The sequence below is a fragment of the Candoia aspera genome, chromosome 7 (assembly GCF_035149785.1).
Source record: "Candoia aspera isolate rCanAsp1 chromosome 7, rCanAsp1.hap2, whole genome shotgun sequence".
Taxonomy (NCBI): domain Eukaryota; kingdom Metazoa; phylum Chordata; class Lepidosauria; order Squamata; family Boidae; genus Candoia; species Candoia aspera.
The window spans coordinates 47936307-47958765 of record NC_086159.1 but is presented as its reverse complement, the minus strand read 5'-3'; the positions used below and the strand labels follow the sequence as shown (position 1 = coordinate 47958765).

The following is a 22459-nucleotide window of genomic DNA, read 5'->3' as shown; positions in this document are numbered from 1 at the left end:
AAGTTATTCTATGCCACTGAACACTGCTATTCCTCCCTTTATATGTGTGGATCCAAGCCAAGGTTAATCTGTTATTAGTCAGAGCAGATGTGCTCTGTGGCAGCATGGCCATAACAGAACCTGCATGTTCCAATAGAGATCATGTACATCTCTTGAACAGCATTACAACAACTAGACATTGTAGGAGAAATTATTCATGCCACTAGTTCACTTATGCTAGACTTTGAATAGTTTGAGCAACTTGCTAACAGCTCAACGTGATCTATGTTGTAACATATGAGTTACATCACCATAATGTCTAGTTTATCTTGAGACATCTCTGTGGTAGTCTGAAGTATCTACACCCAACCCTGTGGAAAACCTTTAGGAATATAGCTTAAAAATGAAATCTCTTGCTTGAGTTTCTATTTTTTTAATGTTTTACCACTTTGCTTGGAGTATTGAAGGCAGTGTGTAGTTTGTAGTAAATATAGCTAAATTTTGTATCCTGACAGTTAAACAGAAAATGGTTTGGAGCAATGTCTTCTGCTGCAAAACCTATGCAATTTTGTCATTTGTCTATATTTTTATATTTGTCTACTTTTATAGTTATAAAGAAAGCAAAATTTTAATCAGGCACTAGAGTCCCACCCAAACCATCTTCACATGAAAAACATATAAAACAAACAGTTTCATTCTGTATTTGTTGGACTGTTTTCTCTATTTCAGTGATGATCACATCAAGTTCTTCTGCTTTCAAGTTCTGGAACATCAAATTAAATACAAGTAAGATAGTCACTTTACATATATGAAAGGTTGAAGTAGATAATCCTTGTAGTCCTTTCAAAATTCACATTTTTTGTTTATGTCTGAATTGGAGGAAAGGTAAACTTAAGAGGAAATATATACTAGTGTTTGCGTGTATACACACACACACATATAATGCATATATAAATCAAATGACTTATTTCTGGCTCTGTGTGTGTTTTATTTTACATATTAAACTCCTGTGTAATCCTCCAATGCATTTATTCCTATCTATAGTACAGTACTTAAAAACCCAAAACTTAATCTGTGCAGCCAGTAGGATAATGGAAGCTTCTGCAGGAAAGTTTCTCTGAAAGGTTTGTAAATATTTTAATATTAATGCTGTGTTTCAGGTATTCTCAACTAACTGAAGTACAGCAACAGCTAATTAGGGAAACACTTATAACATGGCTACAGGCACAGGTAGGTTTTCTCAAATAATGTATTATCATTGCCATCTGCTTCAATAATTTTCCAAGTAGTTTACTTTATCTGCAATGTAAAAATATAGCTGCTTATTTCATACATAATAATATTTTGAAAGATTATAGAAATGCATTTTTTTTCCAGATGGTGAATTCTCAATCAGAGAAGACATTTATACGAAACAAAGCAGCTCAGGTCTTTGCTTTGCTGTTTGTTACAGAGTATCTCACAAAATGGCCCAAGTTTTTCTTTGATATTCTGTCTGTGGTAGGCCTGAATCCTCGAGGTGTGGATCTTTATCTCAGAATTCTTATGGCAGTTGATGCTGAACTGGTAGATAGGGATGTTGTTCATACATCAGAGGTTAGTTCCCTTTTTATAAAACAAATGTACCCATTGATTTAAGTGTTATGTAATATTAACCTTGACATAGGAAGGTGGTTTTTGGTGACATTCAGTTTCATAACCAATGCTAGCTTGTAAACAAGTTGGGGGGAAAGGGGGAGATGGGCGGTGATAGAAATGTGAATAATAAATATAAATAAATAAAATAACACTCTGTTTTGTTAAACAAGGCAGCTTTAGAAGCCATTTAAAATGGCATATTTAGAAACAGTAGAAAAACCTTCTTCAACCTAGTGCCATCCAGATATATTGGATTTTTTTCAGAATCTTTTTCAGTCATGCTGTCATGCGCTGCCTACCTCCGAATAATACTCAGACGCTGATTCTGTGGAACAGGCTCTGATTTATTCGCAGTGTAGGTACAGTATAGGAAAAAAGCTGAGAGTGACAGGAGCGCGCCGGTGCGGGGTTTAAATACCCCGCGCCGGTCAGCGCCCCCTCACTCGTGGTTACGTCACCCCCCTTTGTCCAACACGTCCTGCCGGTAGGTGAGGGGTTGCGAGGCCCCGCTGGCGTTCCGGGATCGCCCATCATCGGTTTCTCTATTCCTCCGGTGATTGCTGTCAGCTGGGCGATCTCCGTTGCGTTAGCGCTAACAGCTTGGGTGTGCCTCGCGATCCGTTTAGCCATTGTTTCTTGTCCTTCCGTCTTTGTCCGTTGATGGCTACTTATCTTGAGCCCCTTCCCCTGTTTCCTTGTTATTGTCATGTGTGCCATTGCGCTGATGTGTTCAGCTCAACGGCACTCATGACATACTGCCCCCTGTCCGAATAGTGCCCCCCCCGGTTTTTTTTTTGTTTTTTTTTTTCAGGAGAGCTGTCAAAATGGTTTTTTGAAATTCCCGCCGGAGTATTTTTCGCCCCTCCCTTTGTTCCGCCCACTACCACGTGCCTTCCTAGGGTGTGTTCTTAGTGCGCATGCCCAGGTCACGCCCTGGCGTGCGCATGCTCCGGCCACACCCTGTTTGTTTGGCTCAGTTCGACGAGGAGAGAGGCGTGGCTGGTCGGGTGCTTATCAGCTCCAGGTAGGGCCCTTCTTTTTTATTTAAAGTGCGTCGCCTTTGTTATGTGTGCTCCTGGGCGTTGCCCCCAGGATGCCCTGTTGACTTGCTTGCCACTCCCCCGTGGGCCCGGGGTGGGGGGAGGGTGCTGGCGACGGCTTGTTACTGCCTCGTGGGCCCGGGGCGGGGGGGGTGAGTCCTGGGGGGGGAGGTCCACCCAAGTCGCGGGCTTGGGGGGGCCCTTTCCCTTGGGGCACGGTAGGCGGGGGGGCGCGGGGGAGGGGTTTTGCAGGTGACGGTTTGCTAGCCTTGGTTTTGGCTTGTTGGGGTATGCCCGGTGAAAAGTCCGGGTCAGGTCAGGCGCGTTAACGTTGTGCGCCGCCACCCATTCTGGGTGGGGGAAGTGTTTCCACTTGACCAAATAGTGTAAAGTTCCCCGTTGCCTGCGAGAGTCGAGTATGTCCCTTACGTCAAAGTGATGTTGCCCGTCGATCATCACCGGTGAGGGCTGTGGCGTGCTTGGGTGCCATCGAGAGGTGGTTGCCGGTTTCAGGAGGCTGGTGTGGAACACCGGATGGAGTCTCCATAGGTTGTGTGGCAGGTCCAAGCGTATTGCCACCGGGTTCACTATCTGCGTGACTCGGAACGGCCCGATGTACTTAGGCCCCAGTTTTTTCGAGGGTTGGGGTGACTTTAGGAATTTGGTGGATAGGTAGACCATATCCCCCGCCTGGAACGTCGGTTGTTGGCGCCGGTGCTTGTCGGCCTGCTCTTTGTAGGCCGCCTGTGCATCCTTCAGCGCTGCCGTGATTATTGGCCACGATTCCGCAATCTTCCGTCCCCAGTCGCTAGCGTCCACCTAGGGTTCCGGGGGTTGTGGTAGCTCCGGTATGGGGACGAAGTCGCGTCCCGAGACTACCTCGAACGGAGTTTTCCCCGTGCTCGTGTGGACGGCGTTGTTGTATGCGACTTCGGCGAACGGGAGCAGTTCAGCCCAGTCGTCTTGATGATAGTTGGTATATGAGCGTATGAATTGCTCTAGGGTGGCATTGAGGACCTCTGTGGCTCCGTCCGTCTGGGGGTGCCAGGCAGTGGATAGGGCCTGTTGGGTCCCCGTCAGCTTTAGGAAGGCCCGCCAGAATTTAGAAGTCAACTGTGTGCCCCTGTCGGTCACCACATGTGCGGGACATCCGTGTAACCTGTACACGTGGATGAGGAAGAGTTTGGCGAGTTGTTGTGCGGACGGGACCGACGTGCAGGGGATGAAGTGGGCCTGTTTCGAGAAGTAATCCTTCACCACCCAAATGGCCGTTTTCTTCTGGCTGGGTGGGAGGTCCACTATAAAATCCATGGAGATTTCCTCCCATGGGCGGGAGGGTTCTGCCACCTGTTGTAAAAGCCCCGCGGGTTTGCCTGGTGCCCGTTTGGCCCTAGCGCACGTTGGGCAGGACGCTACGTATGCTTTCACATCTCGTCTTAGCGCGGGCCACCAGAATTGACGCCTTGTTAGGTGTAGGGTCTTGAGGAACCCAAAGTGTCCCGCTTGCTTGGCGTCGTGTGACCTATGCAAGATCGCTTGGCGTTGCGAGTCCGGGACATAGATTCTGCCTTCCCCCCATGCCAGGTCCTGTGCCATCGTTACCTTGTCGAGGTTTGCCAGGAACCAGGGGTCGGTTTTGAGGGCGGCGGCGAGGTCCGTGCGTATCCCCCCTGGTAGTTGCGGTTGGCTTCGTCTGGTCACAGGTTGTCCCGCCGTCGGTTGCGCCGTAGAGTCGAGCTGCCTCCGAGCGCCGCTTCAGGTGGTCACGGCCATCCCCAGTTGCGATGCGGATAGGACCGTCCCAATGGTGTCTGGGGCGGGCTCTTCGTCTTGGGGCAGTCGGGAGAGGGCGTCGGCCAGGAAGTTCTTTTTGCCCGGCATGAACTTCAGCTGGAAGTTGAAGCGGCTGAAGAATTGGGCCCATCGGACCTGTTTTGGGCTAAGGCGTCTGGGCGTTCGGAGGGCCTCGAGGTTCCGGTGGTCAGTCCAGACCTCGAATGGTTGGGTGGCTCCCTCGAGTAGGTGTCGCCATGTTTCTAGCGCCGATTTTACCGCGAAGGCTTCTTTCTCCCAGACGTGCCATCGCCTTTCTGTCTCGGAAAATTTCCTCGACAGGTAGGCGCATGGTTTCAGGAGTCCCGTGGGGTCCTTTTGGAGCAGGATGGCCCCCAGGGAGAAGTCTGAGGCGTCGGCTTGGACCACGAACGGCCGTTCTGGGTCCGGGTGCGCGAGGATTGGCTCCGTGGTGAACAGCGCTTTCAGCTTGTCGAATGTGGTCTGGCACGCGGGAGTCCAATTCAATACTGTGCCCGGGTTCTTGGCGCGTCGGGTGTCCCCCACCCCTTTGGTTTTGAGGAGGTCCGTTAGGGGGAGGGCTATCTCTGCGAACCCCCGGGCGAATGACCTGTAAAAATTCGCGAAGCCGAGGAAGCTCTGGAGTTGGCATCTGTTGCGGGGGCGTTCCCAGTTCAGCACCACCTCGACTTTTGCGGGGTCCATTTCTATGCCGTCTCCGGAGATTCGGTACCCCAGGTAGTCTAGGCGCGCTTTATGAAATTCGCACTTTGTAGGTTTGGCATAGAGCTGCGCCCTTCTGAGCTTGTCGAGGACTTGCCTGACTAGGGTCACATGTTCCTTGTGCGTTTTAGTGTAGATAAGGACGTCGTCTATGTAGACAAGGACCCCTTTGAACAGGTGTTCATGCAGTACCTCATTGATGAGCTGCATAAACACCCCGGGGGCCCCCGCGAGTCCGAACGGCAGCACTTTGTACTGGAAGGCGCCTAGGGGGCAGTTGAACGCAGTCTTCCATTCGTCCCCCTCCCTGATTCGGATGCGGTAGTACGCCTCGCGAAGGTCCAATTTGGAAAAGACTTTGCCCGTGGACAGGTGGGCGAGCATGTCTTTCACCAGGGGTAAGGGGTATTTGTTGGACAGGGAAGCCGCGTTTAGGCCCCGGTAGTCGGTGCAGAGCCGTAGGGTGCCGTCTTTCTTCTCCCGGAATAAGACGGGGGCTCCGACCGGTGAGCATGCTGGCTCTATGAATCCCCTCTCTAAGTTTTTATCGATGAACTCCCGGATGGTTGCCATCTCCTTCGGGGTCATCGAGTAGATCTTCGGTCTAGGTAAGGGGACATCGGGCAGCAGGTCGATCCGGCAGTCCGTCTTGCGGTGGGGGGGTAGTTGGTCAGCTTCCGCCTCTCCGAAGACCTCGGAGAAGTCGGCGTATTGTTCCGGTAGGTCTGCTGTGGTAGCGGCGTTGTCCTGTGTAGTCGCCTCTGCTCGTCCCACAGTGGGGTTGGTTCTGCCCACTGGAACTGGTGCCCGATACTCTCCATCGCCAAATGTGAAGGTGCGGGTCTCCCAGTTGATGCGCGGGTTGTTTGTCGCGAGCCATGGCATTCCCAGGACTGCAATGGGCCGTCCGATGTGGGTGACGACGAACGATGTGTGTTCGGTGTGAGTGCCCATTTGCAGGGTGACCGGCTCGGTTTGCATCGTAGCTGGTTTCCCTCCCGCTGTAGAGCCGTCCAGCTGGTGGAATGCCAACGGCGTGGGGAGGGGGAAGCAGCGGAGGTCGAGTTTGGCGACTAAGTCGGGGTGGATGAGGTTTTTTGAGCACCCCGAGTCCACTAGTGCCGCGGCCGTGGTGGCTCCATTGCCGGCAGAGAGTTTAATTGCCGCCATTATCACGGAGCTTTCGCCGTTCCGTCGAGGTGGTCCGCGCTGCTGTCCCACCGCCTGCCTCGCAACGCGTTTCAGGGCAGGCGGGGAGCGTTTCCCGCCGGCTGGTCTGGGTCTACGTTGTCCTCTTCCCCCCAGTAGGCGTCCCAGCCTTCCTCTGGTGTCGTTGTGGCTCCGGTCATTCGGCGGTGAGGGGGCGGCGCCGGGTTAGGTGGTTTGGGGCTAGTTTTCGGGGTGGGTTTAGGCGCACTGGTCGGCAGTTGGTTGGCGAAGCAATCTGCCGTCTTGTGCCCTAGTTTTCCACACCTCCCGCAGGGCTCCCGATTAAATTTCTTCTTTGGGTATGTGGGGCCGGCCGTCCCCACGTGTGGTGCGGGTACCTTTTTGCAGGTGTAGTTCGTGTCTTCCGTAGTTGTCATGAGGAAGGTGCGGTGCGCGTGTTCGGCTTTCCCCGCGAGGTGGATCCACCCGTGTAGAGTTTCTGGGTCGTCGCGGTAGAGGGCCCATTGAAGTACATCACGGTTGAGCCCCCTTTTGAACATTTCCAGCAGGGTGGTCTCGGACCAGTCGTTGACCTTCCCCGCGAGGGCTTTGAACTCGAGGGCGTAGTCTGGGACAGTGCGTGTGCCCTGTTTAAGTCGTTGGAGTGCGCTTTTCGCCCTCACTTTGGCTAGTGGGTCCTCGAAGTAGCTTTTCATCTCATTGATGAAGGCGGGGAAGTTGGCGAGGGCGGGGGAGCTGGACTCGTACAGTTGGACGTACCAGTCCGCCGCCCGGTCTTGTAACTTGATCGCCACGGCAGCGATCTTGTCCGCTTCGGAGTCGTAGGAGTGTCCGTGCCTCCCCATGAACTCCCTGGCGTTCGTGATAAAGAACGACAGTTTCGCGGGGTTCCCATCAAAGAAGATGGGGAAGTCCTTTGGGGCCCGGGCGTTTTGTGCGCCCCTTCCTCTCGCTTCCCGGCCTGTGGTGTCGTCCGCCTGGGCCGTCTGTTGGCCTTCATTTGGCCCGTGGGGGTTCGCCGCTTCGCTCGGGGTGTGGACCTGTGCGGGGACGTCGTTGGGCGGCGCGGGGGGCATGAGCGACTGAAGCATGGTCTGGAGTTCCTTCAGTTGGGTCTCCATGGCCGCGAGTCTAGCTCGTGCGTCCTCGTCCACGATCCGCGCCACCGCTGGGGCCGGTTCCGTCGGTGTGTCGGCGGGGGTGGGTTGCCGGTGGGGTTCAGTCTCTCTCGGCCATTGGTCCGCTTCCTCCGCCATCTGCTGGGTTGCTCCATCTTCCTCCTCCATGCTTACCGCCGTTGGGCTGTCGCTCCACGCCCGTTGCTGGGGTGCGATGTGGGGCGTGGGGTTCTCCGCTGGTCCCGGGAGGTATGTTGCTCCCTCCCGTGGTCAGGTTGCCTCCGTCGCCATCTCCCCTTGGGGTTGGAGCTGAGGCTCGGGTTGGGTCGGGTGGGCGTCCATGGCTCCGGGAGTCCGCGGTGCCTCTGGCCTCGGTCGGTCCTCCTCTGCCTCTTGCCGTGCGGCTCGCCCTCCTTGTCCGCGTCGCGCCGGCCTCATCTTCCTGGTCTTCTCGCCGTCTACTCCTCCCGCGGCTCGTTGTCGTCCGGTGGGGCTCGGCGAGGCTGAGTTTATGACTCTCAGCTTTATGTCATGCGCTGCCTACCTCCGAATAATACTCAGACGCTGATTCTGTGGAACAGGCTCTGATTTATTCGCAGTGTAGGTACAGTATAGGAAAAAAGCTGAGAGTGACAGGAGCACGCCGGTGCGGGGTTTAAATACCCCGTGCCGGTCAGCGCCCCCTCACTCGTGGTTACGTCACCCCCCTTTGTCCAACACGTTGTCCTGCCGGTAGGTGAGGGGTTGCGAGGCCCCGCTGGCGTTCCGGGATCGCCCATCATCGGTTTCTCTATTCCTCCGGTGATTGCTGTCAGCTGGGCGATCTCCGTTGCGTTAGCGCTAACAGCTTGGGTGTGCCTCGCGATCCGTTTAGCCATTGTTTCTTGTCCTTCCGTCTTTGTCCGTTGATGGCTACTTATCTTGAGCCCCTTCCCCTGTTTCCTTGTTATTGTCATGTGTGCCATTGCGCTGATGTCTTCAGCTCAACAGCACTCATGACACATGCTAGCTGGGGAATTCAGAAAGTTGGAGTCCCAACACATCTGCCGAGCACTAGGTTGGGAAAAACTGCAGTAGAGTTTGTGATACAGTATGAGCTCCAGCTCTTATTTATATTTATATATACAGTATATATATATATATATATGAGAACTAACTGTTAAATATAAGATGCAAGAAAAAGATTGTTTAAATTTCCACTTCAGAAACACAGGAAACTGAAAAAAATAAATGTTTTATGTGTTGAACCACAGAAGCTGTTAAGACTTGGTTCAGTTGCACAGGCCATTATGGATTTAGAAATCAGGGTTCACGTATCCACAGTTTGCACTGGTCTTTCAGGTTAACAATGGTAGAGGACATATATTGAAAAGATTCAGCTTCTAAAGTCACTTGCTATAAATGCCTCTGATGAAATTTTGCCTAATGCAGCTATAAAAATCATAGTGCCTCCCCAAATTCCGTCTGCTCTAATAATTCTGTAGGGGAAACACAAGAGATCCACAGACCATTCAAAGCCACTTCCTACTGTTGTACCTGGTGTAGTGATATCTGACATATATTGACAATAATTCTCATTATTACAAACAAGTTCTATGTTTTTTAACCCTAATATGTAAGTTGCCTAGTGTTAGGTAGGCAGTTAAGACAGCATACAAATTGATTAGTGGGTAAATGAATGAATAAAAAAGAAATGGTGCAGGCAAAAGTTAAAAATTTCTGCGATTCAGCCACACAGAGATACACATGCATTCTCACATGTACTAAAAGGTAAAAAAACACCACCACCAGAAACAAAAACACAAAATATCACCCACCTACATGCATAGTGTAACAAAGTAAAAAAAAGTATACATCAATTCATGTATGCAGAAAGGCAAAGTAACTCACACGGATTCACCAAATACATAGACAATAGCAGTCAAACCCAAACTAATACATAGATGGATGCTCCAACTCACATGCTCTAAAGCAGAAGGTAATGCATACATATGCAGAAACACTCAGACAAAAATAATGCACAGACACACACATTGCATCACCAATGGAAAAGAAAGGTTGGAAAGGCCAGGGTGATGAAATGTGTCAGGGAATTGAAAGGCAGAAGGCATGAAAAAAGCAAAGGAAAGCAAGGCAGGGAGAGAAAGACATTGGGAAAGAGGAGGCATGAGTAGACAGGATAGAACAAATCACAGCTACAAGCAGGGCAGGGAGTTAAAGAAAAAAGTGGGAGATACGAAAAAGCATAAAGCATGGTGGAGAAGGAATGTAGAGGTTGATGGGGCTTTGAGTAGAGTTACCTAGTCAATGCCATAGTTCCTTGATGATCTCTCCCAGGAAAGCTGCTTTGGGTAAGGCTGTGCTAGGAGAGAGAACCAGCCTATGTGTTCGGCATGAGGCCCCAGGGAGACTTTAGGCTTCCTCTCTTTTACACATGCCCAGACCACTATTTGAAATTTAAAAAAAAAGTGTTATGCACTTCTTCCCTAATACATGATTTTTTTAACATTTAAGCAAAGCATAATACAGCATTTGAAATAAATATTAAGCGTTTGAGATAAGATATTGATGATGAAGGGATATCAACCACACAGATGCATTTTATGATGAAGTAGTAGATTACTGCTACTCTTTACTGCCCCAACATTTTCAGTTTTCAAAGAACTGACACAAGCACCTCGGCTTTAATTTTAAAGACTAACATCCTTGTTATACTTCTAGGAGGCTCGCAGAAATACCTTATTAAAAGATACTATGAGGGAGCAATGCATTCCGAGTTTGGTCGAATCATGGTATCAAATCTTGCAAACATATCAATATACAAATTCAGAATTGACCTGTCAGTGCCTTGAAGTAGTTGGAGCCTATGTCTCTTGGATAGAATTAAGTCTAATTGCAAATGAAAGGTAATGCTTTTATTCATTAAAAATGCATTAATGAACTTAGTGTGTGTTAAAACTGTAGTGAAATTTTAGGATGACCTACATTAAAAAAATAAGCCTTTTTTGTAATTGTTTGGAAAACTGGCCACTATAAAAATAATTAGCTGTCTTGCAAGTACAGTGAAACCTAATTTTAAAGGACTAGTTGTGAGGAGACTGTGTCTGTTACTTCTTAATATCCATTAAATATAGCAGTATCTCATTGTGGCAATTTACAACATTTGTATAATTGTGTCATTTTATGGCATTTGCATAATGATGTCATTATACAAATAGCATAAATTGACACAGATGTAAAGTTAAGGTAGAATTAATGTCCTGACTACCTCACTGCAATGGACTTGGGTGTGTGTGTGATTGGATGGGAATCTGGTCTGTTGCATCTGATATCTGGTAAATGAGGGGGATTATTAAAATAAGGTTTTACTTACACTAGTACAGTATATATGTAGCTTTTGCATTTCTTATACAAGAATATAAGCATAAGCAAAAGTAAGCACTGGCTAATAAATAAAGTACTATCTACTCTCAATTTCTGTTTTTACCCACAAAGCAAAACTTTTGTCTTTTTTTAGGTTTATAAATATGCTGCTAGGTCACATGTCCATAGAAGTTTTACGGGAGGAAGCATGTGACTGCTTGTTTGAAATTGTAAATAAGGGAATGGATCCAATTGATAAAACTAAGTTGGTAGAAACTTTGTGTCAAGTTTTGCAGTCTGCTGGCTTATTTATAGTTGACCAGGTTAGTTATTTCTAGTGAAAGAAATGTTATATTACTATGGCTTGTATGACTCTGCATGCGTTCAGTACCTTGTAAAAGCCATTTAAGTTGCTTGCTCTAAACTGCATCTTATGGTAGTTTCTCCAGTAGTTTAACTGTGTCCTGTGTGATGAAGCATTTCTTTTCATCTGTGATAAGACTCCCATCATCCAGCTTCACTGTATAACACTGGGACTCCATCTGAAGTTTCTCTACACTGTATAATTTTATAAGCTTGTCAGTTGAGCAGAAAAACAGAAAGTATTTAAGGAGAAACTGTTTAAATTTTCTCATTCCCATATGCTGAGATGGTTTTGAGGTGTGTGTGAGTGAAAAGTACATTTGAGTGAAAGAGAGTTGGGAGTGCTGTTAATCCAGGCCACAGACACTAACATCATTATGAAACTCGATTTTTGTAGATGGTCTTTGGGGAAATAATAGTAACAACAACAGTGGCTTTTATTCATTGCATTCTATCTAGTTAGTACAAATAGTATTGCTGCCTAAGTGATCATTTTGATCCCTAGTAATCTACCGAAACAGTATCCATCATGGATATCTTAATTTTTACAGGGATACAATCTGAACTAAGCAAATAATATTTCTTTGAAAATGTTCAATTATTTAATTAATGCTTAACCGTTTTAGGAAGAAGATGTGGACTTTCTAGCTAGATTCTCTAAACTGATAAATGGAATGGGGCAGGCATTAATAGCTAGCTGGACTAAACTTGTGAAGATTGGAGATTTGAAGAATGCTCAAGATACTCTACAAGCAATTGAAGCAAAAGTAGCTCTAATGTTACAACTTTTGATACATGAGGATGATGATATATCTTCAAATATTATAGGGTTTTGTTATGATTATCTGCACATATTGAAACAGGTAAATATTAAGAAATTTTGCATTCTGAAAATCCAATTTGTTTTTTTTTCCTCAACCATTTCAGCATTAGTATGTGTAAATTGCTTGAGACATTTCAAAACTAGGCTTTGTTCCTTTTTTTTTTTTTTTGCAGCTTCCTATGCTTTCAGAACAACAAAAAGCTAATGTAGAGGTAAGAACAATTGAATACCTTTTTGAAGCTATTTGTTTTATTAGTGAATAAACCTGCCAAGGGAAGCCATTTTCATATCTGCAGTAAAACAAACATATTTTAACATTAAGAATTTAAATTAAAAAATGAAATAATCTCCAAAGTTATTTCAATTCTTAGCAGATAATAACTTGTTTACCAACAAGTCATGAAATCACTATATGTTATTTAATTTGGAAGAGGACCCCTTCCCCAAAATGCAGTCATATGCCATTTTAATACATAATGTGATAAAACTGATATTTTCTTTCACTATCATCCCATCACCAGTTAAACACAATGACAGTGATTGGAAAAAAAAACTTCAAGTCATAGTTTTTAGCATTATGAGAGGAGAAGAGGAAGTTCACTACTCAGGGGAGAGGGAGTAGAAGGCAGTAGTCAGAGGTAGAGGGGAGGGAGAAGGATAAGTGTATTCTAAAAAAATTAATTAATTATTCTGATGTCCAGACCAGCTCAGTCAAAATATATACATCAAATGCTAAGCAAGGGTTGTTTTGAGTTCTATGCAGCTGAACGTTTTGTTCTTAAAATTACTGTTTCTTTCCTTGAACTCTTTTTAATTAGATTTATAGTGGTGTAATATAGAACAGCACTCACATTGCTTTAACAGTATATTTCATTACTTCTGCTCTACATTACTTCTACTGAATCCTGCTTTCTTTTACTATTTTAATAAGTATAAGCTTATATTAGATGATAACTTTATCACTGATTTATCTTTCTAGGCAATTATGCTGGCGGTAATGAAAAAATTAACATACGATGAAGAATACAATTTTGAAAATGAGGTTAGAAGTCACACTTGGATAATTAAGTGGCAATTTCAGTTCATGGGCTACCTGTACCTTAACTCCAGTTAGCAGTCTAGCTCCACAAATTGCAGCTTCCATTTTGGACTAATCTGGATACAGTTCTAAGATAACCTCATATAATACTGTGTGTGCCACATTGGGCCAAAATAAGATGTAACCACACTGTAGATAAATTTCACCAAATCTGACAGGTTCAGGATAGGGCACAGTGGACTCATTAGTGCTCTTGCCACATCTGCCCCACTGTCAGTCCAGAGAGCTGAGAATCAAGGAGCATTCTTTCAAGGGTGGTGCAGCCCTGTCCAAAACAGGCTGAATCTCATTCCCAACTCCAGTTTCTTATTTACCAGCAGCACTTCCTTGTCTGGATTTAATTTAATTTTTCTCTTCTTCATCTAACCCATAAGCAAACTTAGGCTACCTTTTAAAGTCATTGACAGCTTCACTGGAATTGGATGGTAACAAAGAGTAGCCTGGATGTCATAACTGAACTCTTTCCAAATGACATTCTCCAGCAGTTTCAGATAGATGAAATAATGTGGAGAACAAAGTGGATCCCTGTAGGAGGCTTAGTGTTGAATATTAGAACCTCAAGACCACCATCTGGATATGTTTCAGCAGGAAGGATAACAACCACTGCAGAACAGTGCCCACAAGACCCAATCTTGTCAAATCGTTCTGAAGAATGCAACGGTTGACCAAGGACAACTAATAGGGCTAAACTCCTTTTACTGTGTATGCAGGAAGGCAAAACTGTCTCAGTATCATATTCCAAACAGTTTTGTCACTAAAATTTTTCAGAATTTCAGGGCTTTGTTAAGCAAGACTGACTTGTCAAATGCTTATGAAGACCAATAGCAGGAATTAGAGGCAATAATATGTGAACTTTTCTTTTGAGAAGTTATACTGGCAAATACTTGTAAGTAGTCTTAAAAACAGTGTGAGTTTTTCATTAGTAAGTTTCTCATAAAGGTGGGAACAGTTGTGAGGTAGATAATTCTTTATTTTAGCATTCAAGTTTAAAACAAGCTTTTAAATAATTTTCATAGGCATGTCTTAGAAATGAGAAATTTTTGATCCTTTGGTTTCTTTTTGGAGGGAAAGAATACATAATATTGTAGATGGTAGAAATGATGTGAGTTCAACCTTTTCCTTCTATTCCCCCCCCCCATCAGCATACATGGTACAAGAGGTCAAGTTCCTGTTCCTGCTTTTAAAATAAGAACAGGAACAGTCATTTTGTAGTGGTTAAAGGTACCAGGCTAGAAACCAGGAAACCATGCATCCTATCCTGCCTTGAGCACAAACACAGCTGCGTGACTTTGAAAAGTTCCTCTCTCTCAATGCTAGTGAAAAGGCAAGGGCAAATCACATCCAGAAATGTTGCCAATAAAAGTGTGTGGACTTGTGGACATAGTCACCAGGAATCAAGAGTGACACAAAAGTCAGTAAGAGTGGTAGTGATGATGATAATGACATTTATGTAGCTGCAATCTAGCAGGACAACTTTAACAGATAGTAAGATTACAGGCACAACAAGGATGATAGATCTACTAAGATATGTTGGTTAATCATCTAGCAAGAAATGCCTTGCATTATCCAAATACTGGTATATTACGGAACTGATCTGTTCATACTATATATGTTGACAGGGTGAAGATGAAGCCATGTTTGTAGAATATCGGAAACAGCTAAAACTGTTGTTGGACAGACTTGCACAAGTCTCACCTGAATTACTATTAGTTTCTGTTCGCAGAGTTTTTAACACTACATTGCAGTAAGTTTCAAATGAACCTCTGATAGTGGTTTTCATTGTCCATACTTAAATGCTTCTTTCTTTTTAGTGACAGTTTCTGTTGATACTTAAGCCATGCTTTCCAGTTGGCTGATTGGTCATGACTACATTTCGGTAACTAAAATCTGATTACTGGAAAAAAATGTAGATATGGATTTCATAGGGTTTTCTGCCATGTAGCTCCTTTGTTAATTGTTAATAAATTTGCAAGCTTGTGTGGTTTCATTAGCCTGAGGAAAGAAAACTGGTTAAAGGCAATATGTTTCTTCCCCTTTGTCACAACTCTGTTCTCCTAGAAGGGAGAAAAGGAAATGCTGTTGCTACTAAATTGGAAAGAATTAAGTGGTATCAGCTTTAAAAACACTTGACAATTTAAAATAAGAGTTCAGAATTTTAATGTGGGGGAAGGAGGATTGCACACCACTAATAGGAAAAATTTATTTCATTATAATATTAGCCTTGCCAAATTAAGTTTGTCCTTGTTCACAAAAAACTGTATGTGAAAAATACTTGAATATTGTTCCATATTTTAGAATTTATATTCTGTAGTGCATACTATAAAAATATAAATATAATAAGTATATTTATACTTAATATAAATGTACTTAATATAAAAAGTATTTTAGTAAAATGTAAAGAGTTTAGACCAAATTAACCAATCCAATTGAATTTCAAATTTTGTTATCCATTATCACCATAACCAAAGACTGGTGGCTGGGAGAAGGAGTTTGTGTGAAAGATCTAGAAGACAAGTTTAGGGAAGACTGATGTGGTTGATAAACCCAGAAATTGATTAATGCTTAGTTTGTCTGTTGATGAAACATGCATGTTTGTATAAATACATTGAATTCCATTGAATTCTAAAAAATTATTCATAAAACAATTGCAGATTTCATTAATGTTTTTTAACCTATTCTTTCTTGTAGGAATTGGCAAACCAAACCATTTATGGAAGTAGAAGTAGCAATAAGATTGTTGTATATGTTGGCTGAAGCTCTTCCAGTATCTCATGGTGCTCACTTTACAGGTGATACAAAAGCTAATGCCCTGCAGGATATGATGCGGACTGTAAGTGAGAATTAAAATCAGTGTGATTTGTTACAAGTTTCATATCAACAAAATTGACTCAGTATTTTTTTCTCTTTTCCTGCCTTCTTTAGTTGGTTACATCAGGTATTAGCACCTACCAGCATACATCAGTAACTCTGGAATTCTTTGAGACGGTGGTCAGATACGAAAAATTTTTCTCTACGGAACCTCAGCACGTTCCGAACGTTTTAGTAAGTTCACACTAGTAACCTATTTGTTTATGCATTGGAAATAGTATTATTGTCCCGCTCTTCCATTTTATTAAAAAAAAAAAAAGTTAGATCGCTTTTATTCATCTATTTGGCTCTTTTAGTATGTTAGACTTCAGCAAAGGATCGTTACCTTGTCGTGGTGCTGGAGCTTGAGCACCTCAATGATGCCATGAGCTAAACCGTGAAGGGCCACCCAAGACGGGAAGGTCATGACAGAGAGGTCAGACTAAATGCGATCCCTGGGGAAGGTAATGGCAACCCACCTCAGTATTCTTGCCGTGAAAACTAAATGGATCAGTACAACCAGAGATATGTCGGTATACCATCGGAAGATGAGACCCCCAGGTTGGAAGATGGTCAAAATGCTACTGGGGAGGAACAGAGGATGAGCTCAACTAGCCCCAGACGTGATGACGCAGCTAGCTCAAAGCCGAAAGGACGGCTAGCGGCCGACGGTGCTGGTGGTGAACGGCGAATCCGATGTTCTAAGGATCAACACACCATCGGAACCTGGAATGTAAGATCTATGAGCCAGGGCAAATTGGATGTGGTTATTGGTGAGATGACAAGATTAAAGATAGACATTCTAGGCGTCAGTGAACTGAAATGGACTGGAATGGGCCACTTCACATCAAATGACCACCAGATCTACTACTGCGGACAAGAGGACCACAGAAGAAATGGAGTAGCCTTCATAATTAATAGTAAAGTGGCTAAAGCAGTGCTTGGATACAACCCAAAAAACGACAGAATGATCTCAATTCGAATTCAGGGCAAGCCATCTAACATCACAGTGATCCAAATATACGCCCCAACCACAAATGCTGAAGAAGCTGAAGTAGAGCAGTTCTATGAGGATCTGCAGCACCTACTGGACAACACGCCTAAAAGAGATGTTATTTTCATCACAGGAGACTGGAATGCTAAGGTGGGCAGTCAAATGACACCTCGAATTACAGGTAAGTATGGCCTGGGAGAACAAAACGAAGCAGGACACAGGCTGATAGAATTTTGCCAAGACAATTCACTCTGCATAACAAACACTCTCTTCCAACAACCTAAGAGACGGCTTTATACATGGACTTCACCAGATGGACAACACCGAAATCAGATTGATTACATCCTTTGCAGCCAAAGGTGGCGGACATCTGTACAGTCAGTAAAAACAAGGCCTGGAGCTGACTGTAGTTCAGATCACGAACTTCTTCTTGCACAATTTAGGATCAGACTAAAGAGATTAGGGAAGACCCACAGATCAGCTAGATATGAGCTCACTAATATTCCTAAGGAATATGCAGTGGAGGTGAAGAATAGATTTAAGGGACTGGACTTAGTAGATAGGGTCCCGGAAGAACTCTGGACAGAAGTTGGCAGCATTGTTCAGGAGGCGGCAACAAAATACATCCCAAAGAAAGAGAAAACCAAGAAGGCAAAATGGCTGAGACACTAGAAGTAGCCCAAGAAAGAAGGAAAGCAAAAGGCAACAGTGATAGGGGGAGATATGCCCAATTAAATGCAAAATTCCAGAGGTTAGCCAGAAGAGATAAAGAATTATTTTTAAACAAGCAATGCGCGGAAGTGGAAGAAGACAATAGAATAGGAAGGACAAGAGACCTCTTCCAGACAATTAGAAACATTGGAGGTAAATTCCAGGCAAAAATGGGTATGATCAAAAACAAAGATGGCAAGGACCTAACAGAAGAAGAAGAGATCAAGAAAAGGTGGCAAGAATATACAGAAAACCTGTATAGGAAGGATAACAATATCGGGGATAGCTTTGACAGTGTGGTCGGTGAGCTAGAGCCAGACATCCTGAAGAGTGAGGTTGAGTGGGCCTTAAGAAGCATTGCTAATAACAAGGCAACAGGAGACGACGGCATCCCAGCTGAACTGTTCAAAATCTTGCAAGATGATGCTGTCAAGGTAATGCATGCTATATGCCAGCAAATTTGGAAAACACAAGAATGGCCATCAGACTGGAAAAAATCAACTTATATCCCCATACCAAAAAAGGGAAACACTAAAGAATGTTCAAACTATCGAACAGTGGCACTCATTTCACATGCCAGTAAGGTAATGCTCAAAATCCTGCAAGGTAGAATTCAGCAGTTCATGGAGCGAGAATTGCCAGATGTACAAGCTGGGTTTAGAAAAGGCAGAGGAACTAGAGACCAAATTGCCAATATCCGCTGGATAATGGAAAAAGCCAGGGAGTTTCAGAAAAACATCTATTTCTGTTTTATTGACTATTCTAAAGCCTTTGACTGTGTGGACCATAACAAATTGTGGCAAGTTCTTAGCGGTATGGGGATACCAAGTCATCTTGTATGCCTCCTGAAGAATCTGTATAACGACCAAGTAGCAACAGTAAGAACAGACCACGGAACAACAGACTGGTTTAAGATTGGGAAAGGAGTACGGCAGGGCTGTATACTCTCACCCTACCTATTCAACTTGTATGCAGAACACATCATGCGACAAGCTGGCCTTGAGGAATCCAAGGCTGGAGTTAAAATCTCTGGAAGAAACATTAACAATCTCAGATATGCAGATGATACCACTTTGATGGCTGAAAGTGAAGAGGAACTGAGGAGCCTTATGATGAAGGTGAAAGAAGAAAGTGCAAAAGCTGGTTTGCAGCTAAACCTCAAAAAAACCAAGATTATGGCAACCAGCTTGATTGATAACTGGCAAATAGAGGGAGAAAATGTAGAAGCAGTGAAAGACTTTGTATTCCTAGGTGCAAAGATTACTGCAGATGCTGACTGCAGTCAGGAAATCAAAAGACGCTTAATCCTGGGGAGAAGAGCAATGACAAATCTCGATAAAATAGTTAAGAGCAGAGACATCACACTGACAACAAAGGCCCGCATAGTTAAAGCAATGGTGTTCCCTGTAGTAACATATGGCTGCGAGAGCTGGACCATAAGGAAGGCTGAGCGAAGGAAGATCGATGCTTTTGAACTGTGGTGTTGGAGGAAAATTCTGAGAGTGCCTTGGACTGCAAGAAGATCCAACTAGTCCATCCTCCAGGAAATAAAGCCAGACTGCTCACTTGAGGGAATGATATTAAAGGCAAAACTGAAATACTTTGGCCACATAATGAGAAGACAGGACACCCTGGAGAAGATGCTGATGCTAGGGAGAGTGGAAGGCAAAAGGAAGAGGGGCCGACCAAGGGCAAGATGGATGGATGATATTCTAGAGGTGACGGACTCGTCCCTGGGGGAGCTGGGGGTGTTGACGACCGACAGGAAGCTCTGGCGTGGGCTGGTCCATGAAGTCACGAAGAGTCGGAAGCGACTAAACGAATAAACAACAACAACAGTATGTTAGAAATTCAAATGGCTAAATTGTTCCCTTTTTAATTGCAGATAGCTTTCTTGGATCATAGAGGTCTTCGCCATACTAATCCGAAAGTACGAAGCAGAATAGCATACCTTTTCTCCAGATTTGTCAAATCTCTCAAGTAAGCTTAATGACAGTTAATAAAAGGAATTCTCTGAATAGAATATGATGGGTTTGGTACATAAAGGAGACTGTTAAATACACTCAGAAATATGTTTTCCAGCACAAATAACAGGAAACGTCTTAATTTCTAAGACTAATTTTACCTCCAAAGTTATGAATTTATAATTTACCTTTCTCTTTGATTATAAATTATGCTAAAACTAGAGCTAGAAAATCACGGTTTTCTTAGTTCCACATTAATGAAAATCTAAGCTATATGATGATGATCAATTCATTCAGTAAATACTAGGTTTGTCTCTTGCTCTGCCATTAGAGTACAAGATAGGTTGGTTTCATTGGTGCTATAACTTCTAAACTGATACACTTTAATAAAGGGAACTGTTATAATGTTTGAGCTATTTAAAATATTTGTAAGACTGTTTAATGTGGTTTACGTTCTTACGCTTTAGTAAACAAATGAACCCTTTTATTGAAGATGTATTGAACAGAATACAAGATCTGCTGGAGCTTTCTCCACCTGTGAGTATTTTGTATTACTGTTAATGACCACTGAAGGAGGGAGGGAGAGCTTAGTTTACTGAGTTGCCACCTAAGTATTGGAGATAGTTATGGGGTTTATGCATTTATAATGCATCTTTTCTCTGAGAACTCAAGGTGGCAAACATGAGGATCTTCCCTTGTATTATCTCCATAATATAGTCCATTGGTTGAACTAATAGAATGTGATTGTCCTGAAATCATCTGATGAGCACTGTAAATAAATATGGACTTGAAACTGGATCTCCCTGTCCCAAGTCCAACACGTTAACCTCTGTAGTATATTGGGTTCTAATGTATACGTATATCTGGTTTATATGTTCATCAGGTAAGCACATTGTCTGAAATTAGCCACATATGATATATTCGGTTTGTTCTTCCAATTATCATAGGGTATGTCAGGTCTGTGTCTCATCTGCAATGGTCTTGGATCCAGGTTTACATTTTTACTTTATGTTTTATAAGTATAGTAGGTATCTGCAAGCTCAGTTGGTCTCTATTCTGTCTCAGTGCTTGTGGAGATTGTCCAGATGTTTTTGGAGTAACACAGCATATCATCCTGTTTCTTAAAAACACCAGTTAACTCCTTCAAGTCATCTCTAGATAGTAAAATACAAGAAATGTTAAAATATGGAAGTGGTTTGCTTATAGAGAGTTGTGTGACTGGTTTAAAATGTGTGAAAGCTGTGCCTGTGCCTGACAGTTGGAAGAATGCTGTTATTGCCTTGTACAAAAAGAGAAAGGTAGCAAATAGAACGCAAAAACATCATGGGGTTAGTTTCTTGTGTGCCTGTACAGGCGTTTGGCAGAATTCTGGTGGAAAAGATACAGGAAGTGACAATAAGCACAATTAGGGAGGTGCTGTACATTTTTATGCCTGTAAAGGATATACAAACTACATTTTTTTTTATTTTAGTAGGTCATTGAGAAATGAATCCATGTGAGAAAGCTTATTGTACATTTCTTGATTTAAAGAAAGTTGAAAGTGAATAGGGTTGAATTGTGGAGTGATTTGTACAGATATGTATTGAAGGTTGGATGCTGATTATAAGAGCAGTCTATAGTGGAAATAAAGCATGTTTGAAAACAAATGTAATACTTAGCAAATGGTTCAACACTAACTAGGAGGTAAGACAAGGATATGTGATGTCTCCCTTGCTTAATATATTTATAGATAAATGTATGAAGAATGGTTGTGGTTGACAGTAGAGGTGTGTTCATTGGGGTTTTGAATATATGTGTACTGTTAGAATAATTGGTTGCAAGTTATACATACATGGCAAAAACTAGAGGAAGTATGTAAATTTGAGTATTTTGGTAGCATGTTAATTTAAAATGGGAAAATGGATGGAGAAATTTTAATATGTGCAATTGGCAGAAGGTTGCTGGATGGTCTATGTTCTGAATGATTGTTAAAACCAAAATGACTGTGTCTAAGAACATGCTTCTGCCTATGTTATTATATGCCAGTAAGACTTGGGCACGTCAGAGGAACATATAAAGAGAATCACTGCTGTGAGATGGGTGGGTCTGTGAATCAAATAAATAAATAAATAGTGAATGGGTCAAGAAGGGAAAGACCAAGAAAGTTGTAGATGGATGAAGTTTATGATATTCTCCAAAAGATTGGTGAGAAGTTTAAAGACAAAAAGCAATATATGAAGCAGTGTATGGTCAGAGTGAAAAAAGTATTCGCAAGGACAGAAAGATATAAAGGGGTATGGTAAATGCTGTTGCTATAAACAGTTGTGCGTGTGTGTCTTTGAGTTAGTGTTGATTCCTGGCGATTGCCTTGACAAGTGCCTGCAGTTTTCTTGGCAAGATTTTCAGAAGTGGTTTGCCATTGTTTTCTTTCTAGGACTGAGAGTGAGTGATTGGCCCAAAGTCACTCAGCTAGCTTCATGCCTAAGGCAGGGCTAGAGCTCACAATCCCCTGGTTTTTAACCTGGTGCCTTAACAACTACACTAAACTGGCTCTGCTATAAACTAGATTTAGATAAATATAGATTTAATTTCCTTAATTAATGTCTTTAGCTTACCATTTCTTACTCCCTTTCTGTGTTGGTATGTATGTATAACTCCTTCAAAAGTGATAAAAATTTAGAAACTATATACAATCATCTTCAGATGGTAGACAGTACTGTATCTCTATTTATAGAAGCTAGTAATAATTTAGGAAACTGAGTCATCTTTTGTTAATCTTTGGCCTGTTAAATTATATAGCATATTAATTGTTTCACACAGGTTGCTGAAGTAGAATCCAGTCAGCATGTCAGGC

General features: G+C 43.5%; 1 protein-coding gene across 3 annotated transcripts in view; it reads left to right on the top strand.

The window, feature by feature from the left end:
* The window catches only part of XPOT (exportin for tRNA), a 39104-nt gene that overhangs the window by 8935 nt on the left and 7710 nt on the right, over nt 1–22459 (top strand). For all 3 annotated transcript variants that reach the window (XM_063309256.1, XM_063309255.1, XM_063309254.1), the window contains exons 4-16: nt 709–765; nt 1140–1209; nt 1357–1575; nt 10184–10368; nt 10980–11148; nt 11815–12051; nt 12185–12223; nt 12991–13053; nt 14730–14854; nt 15799–15940; nt 16033–16152; nt 19548–19642; nt 20094–20163. In XM_063309256.1, the coding sequence (XP_063165326.1) occupies nt 709–765; nt 1140–1209; nt 1357–1575; nt 10184–10368; nt 10980–11148; nt 11815–12051; nt 12185–12223; nt 12991–13053; nt 14730–14854; nt 15799–15940; nt 16033–16152; nt 19548–19642; nt 20094–20163 (1591 nt within the window). The remainder of the gene's footprint in view (nt 1–708; nt 766–1139; nt 1210–1356; nt 1576–10183; nt 10369–10979; nt 11149–11814; nt 12052–12184; nt 12224–12990; nt 13054–14729; nt 14855–15798; nt 15941–16032; nt 16153–19547; nt 19643–20093; nt 20164–22459) is intronic.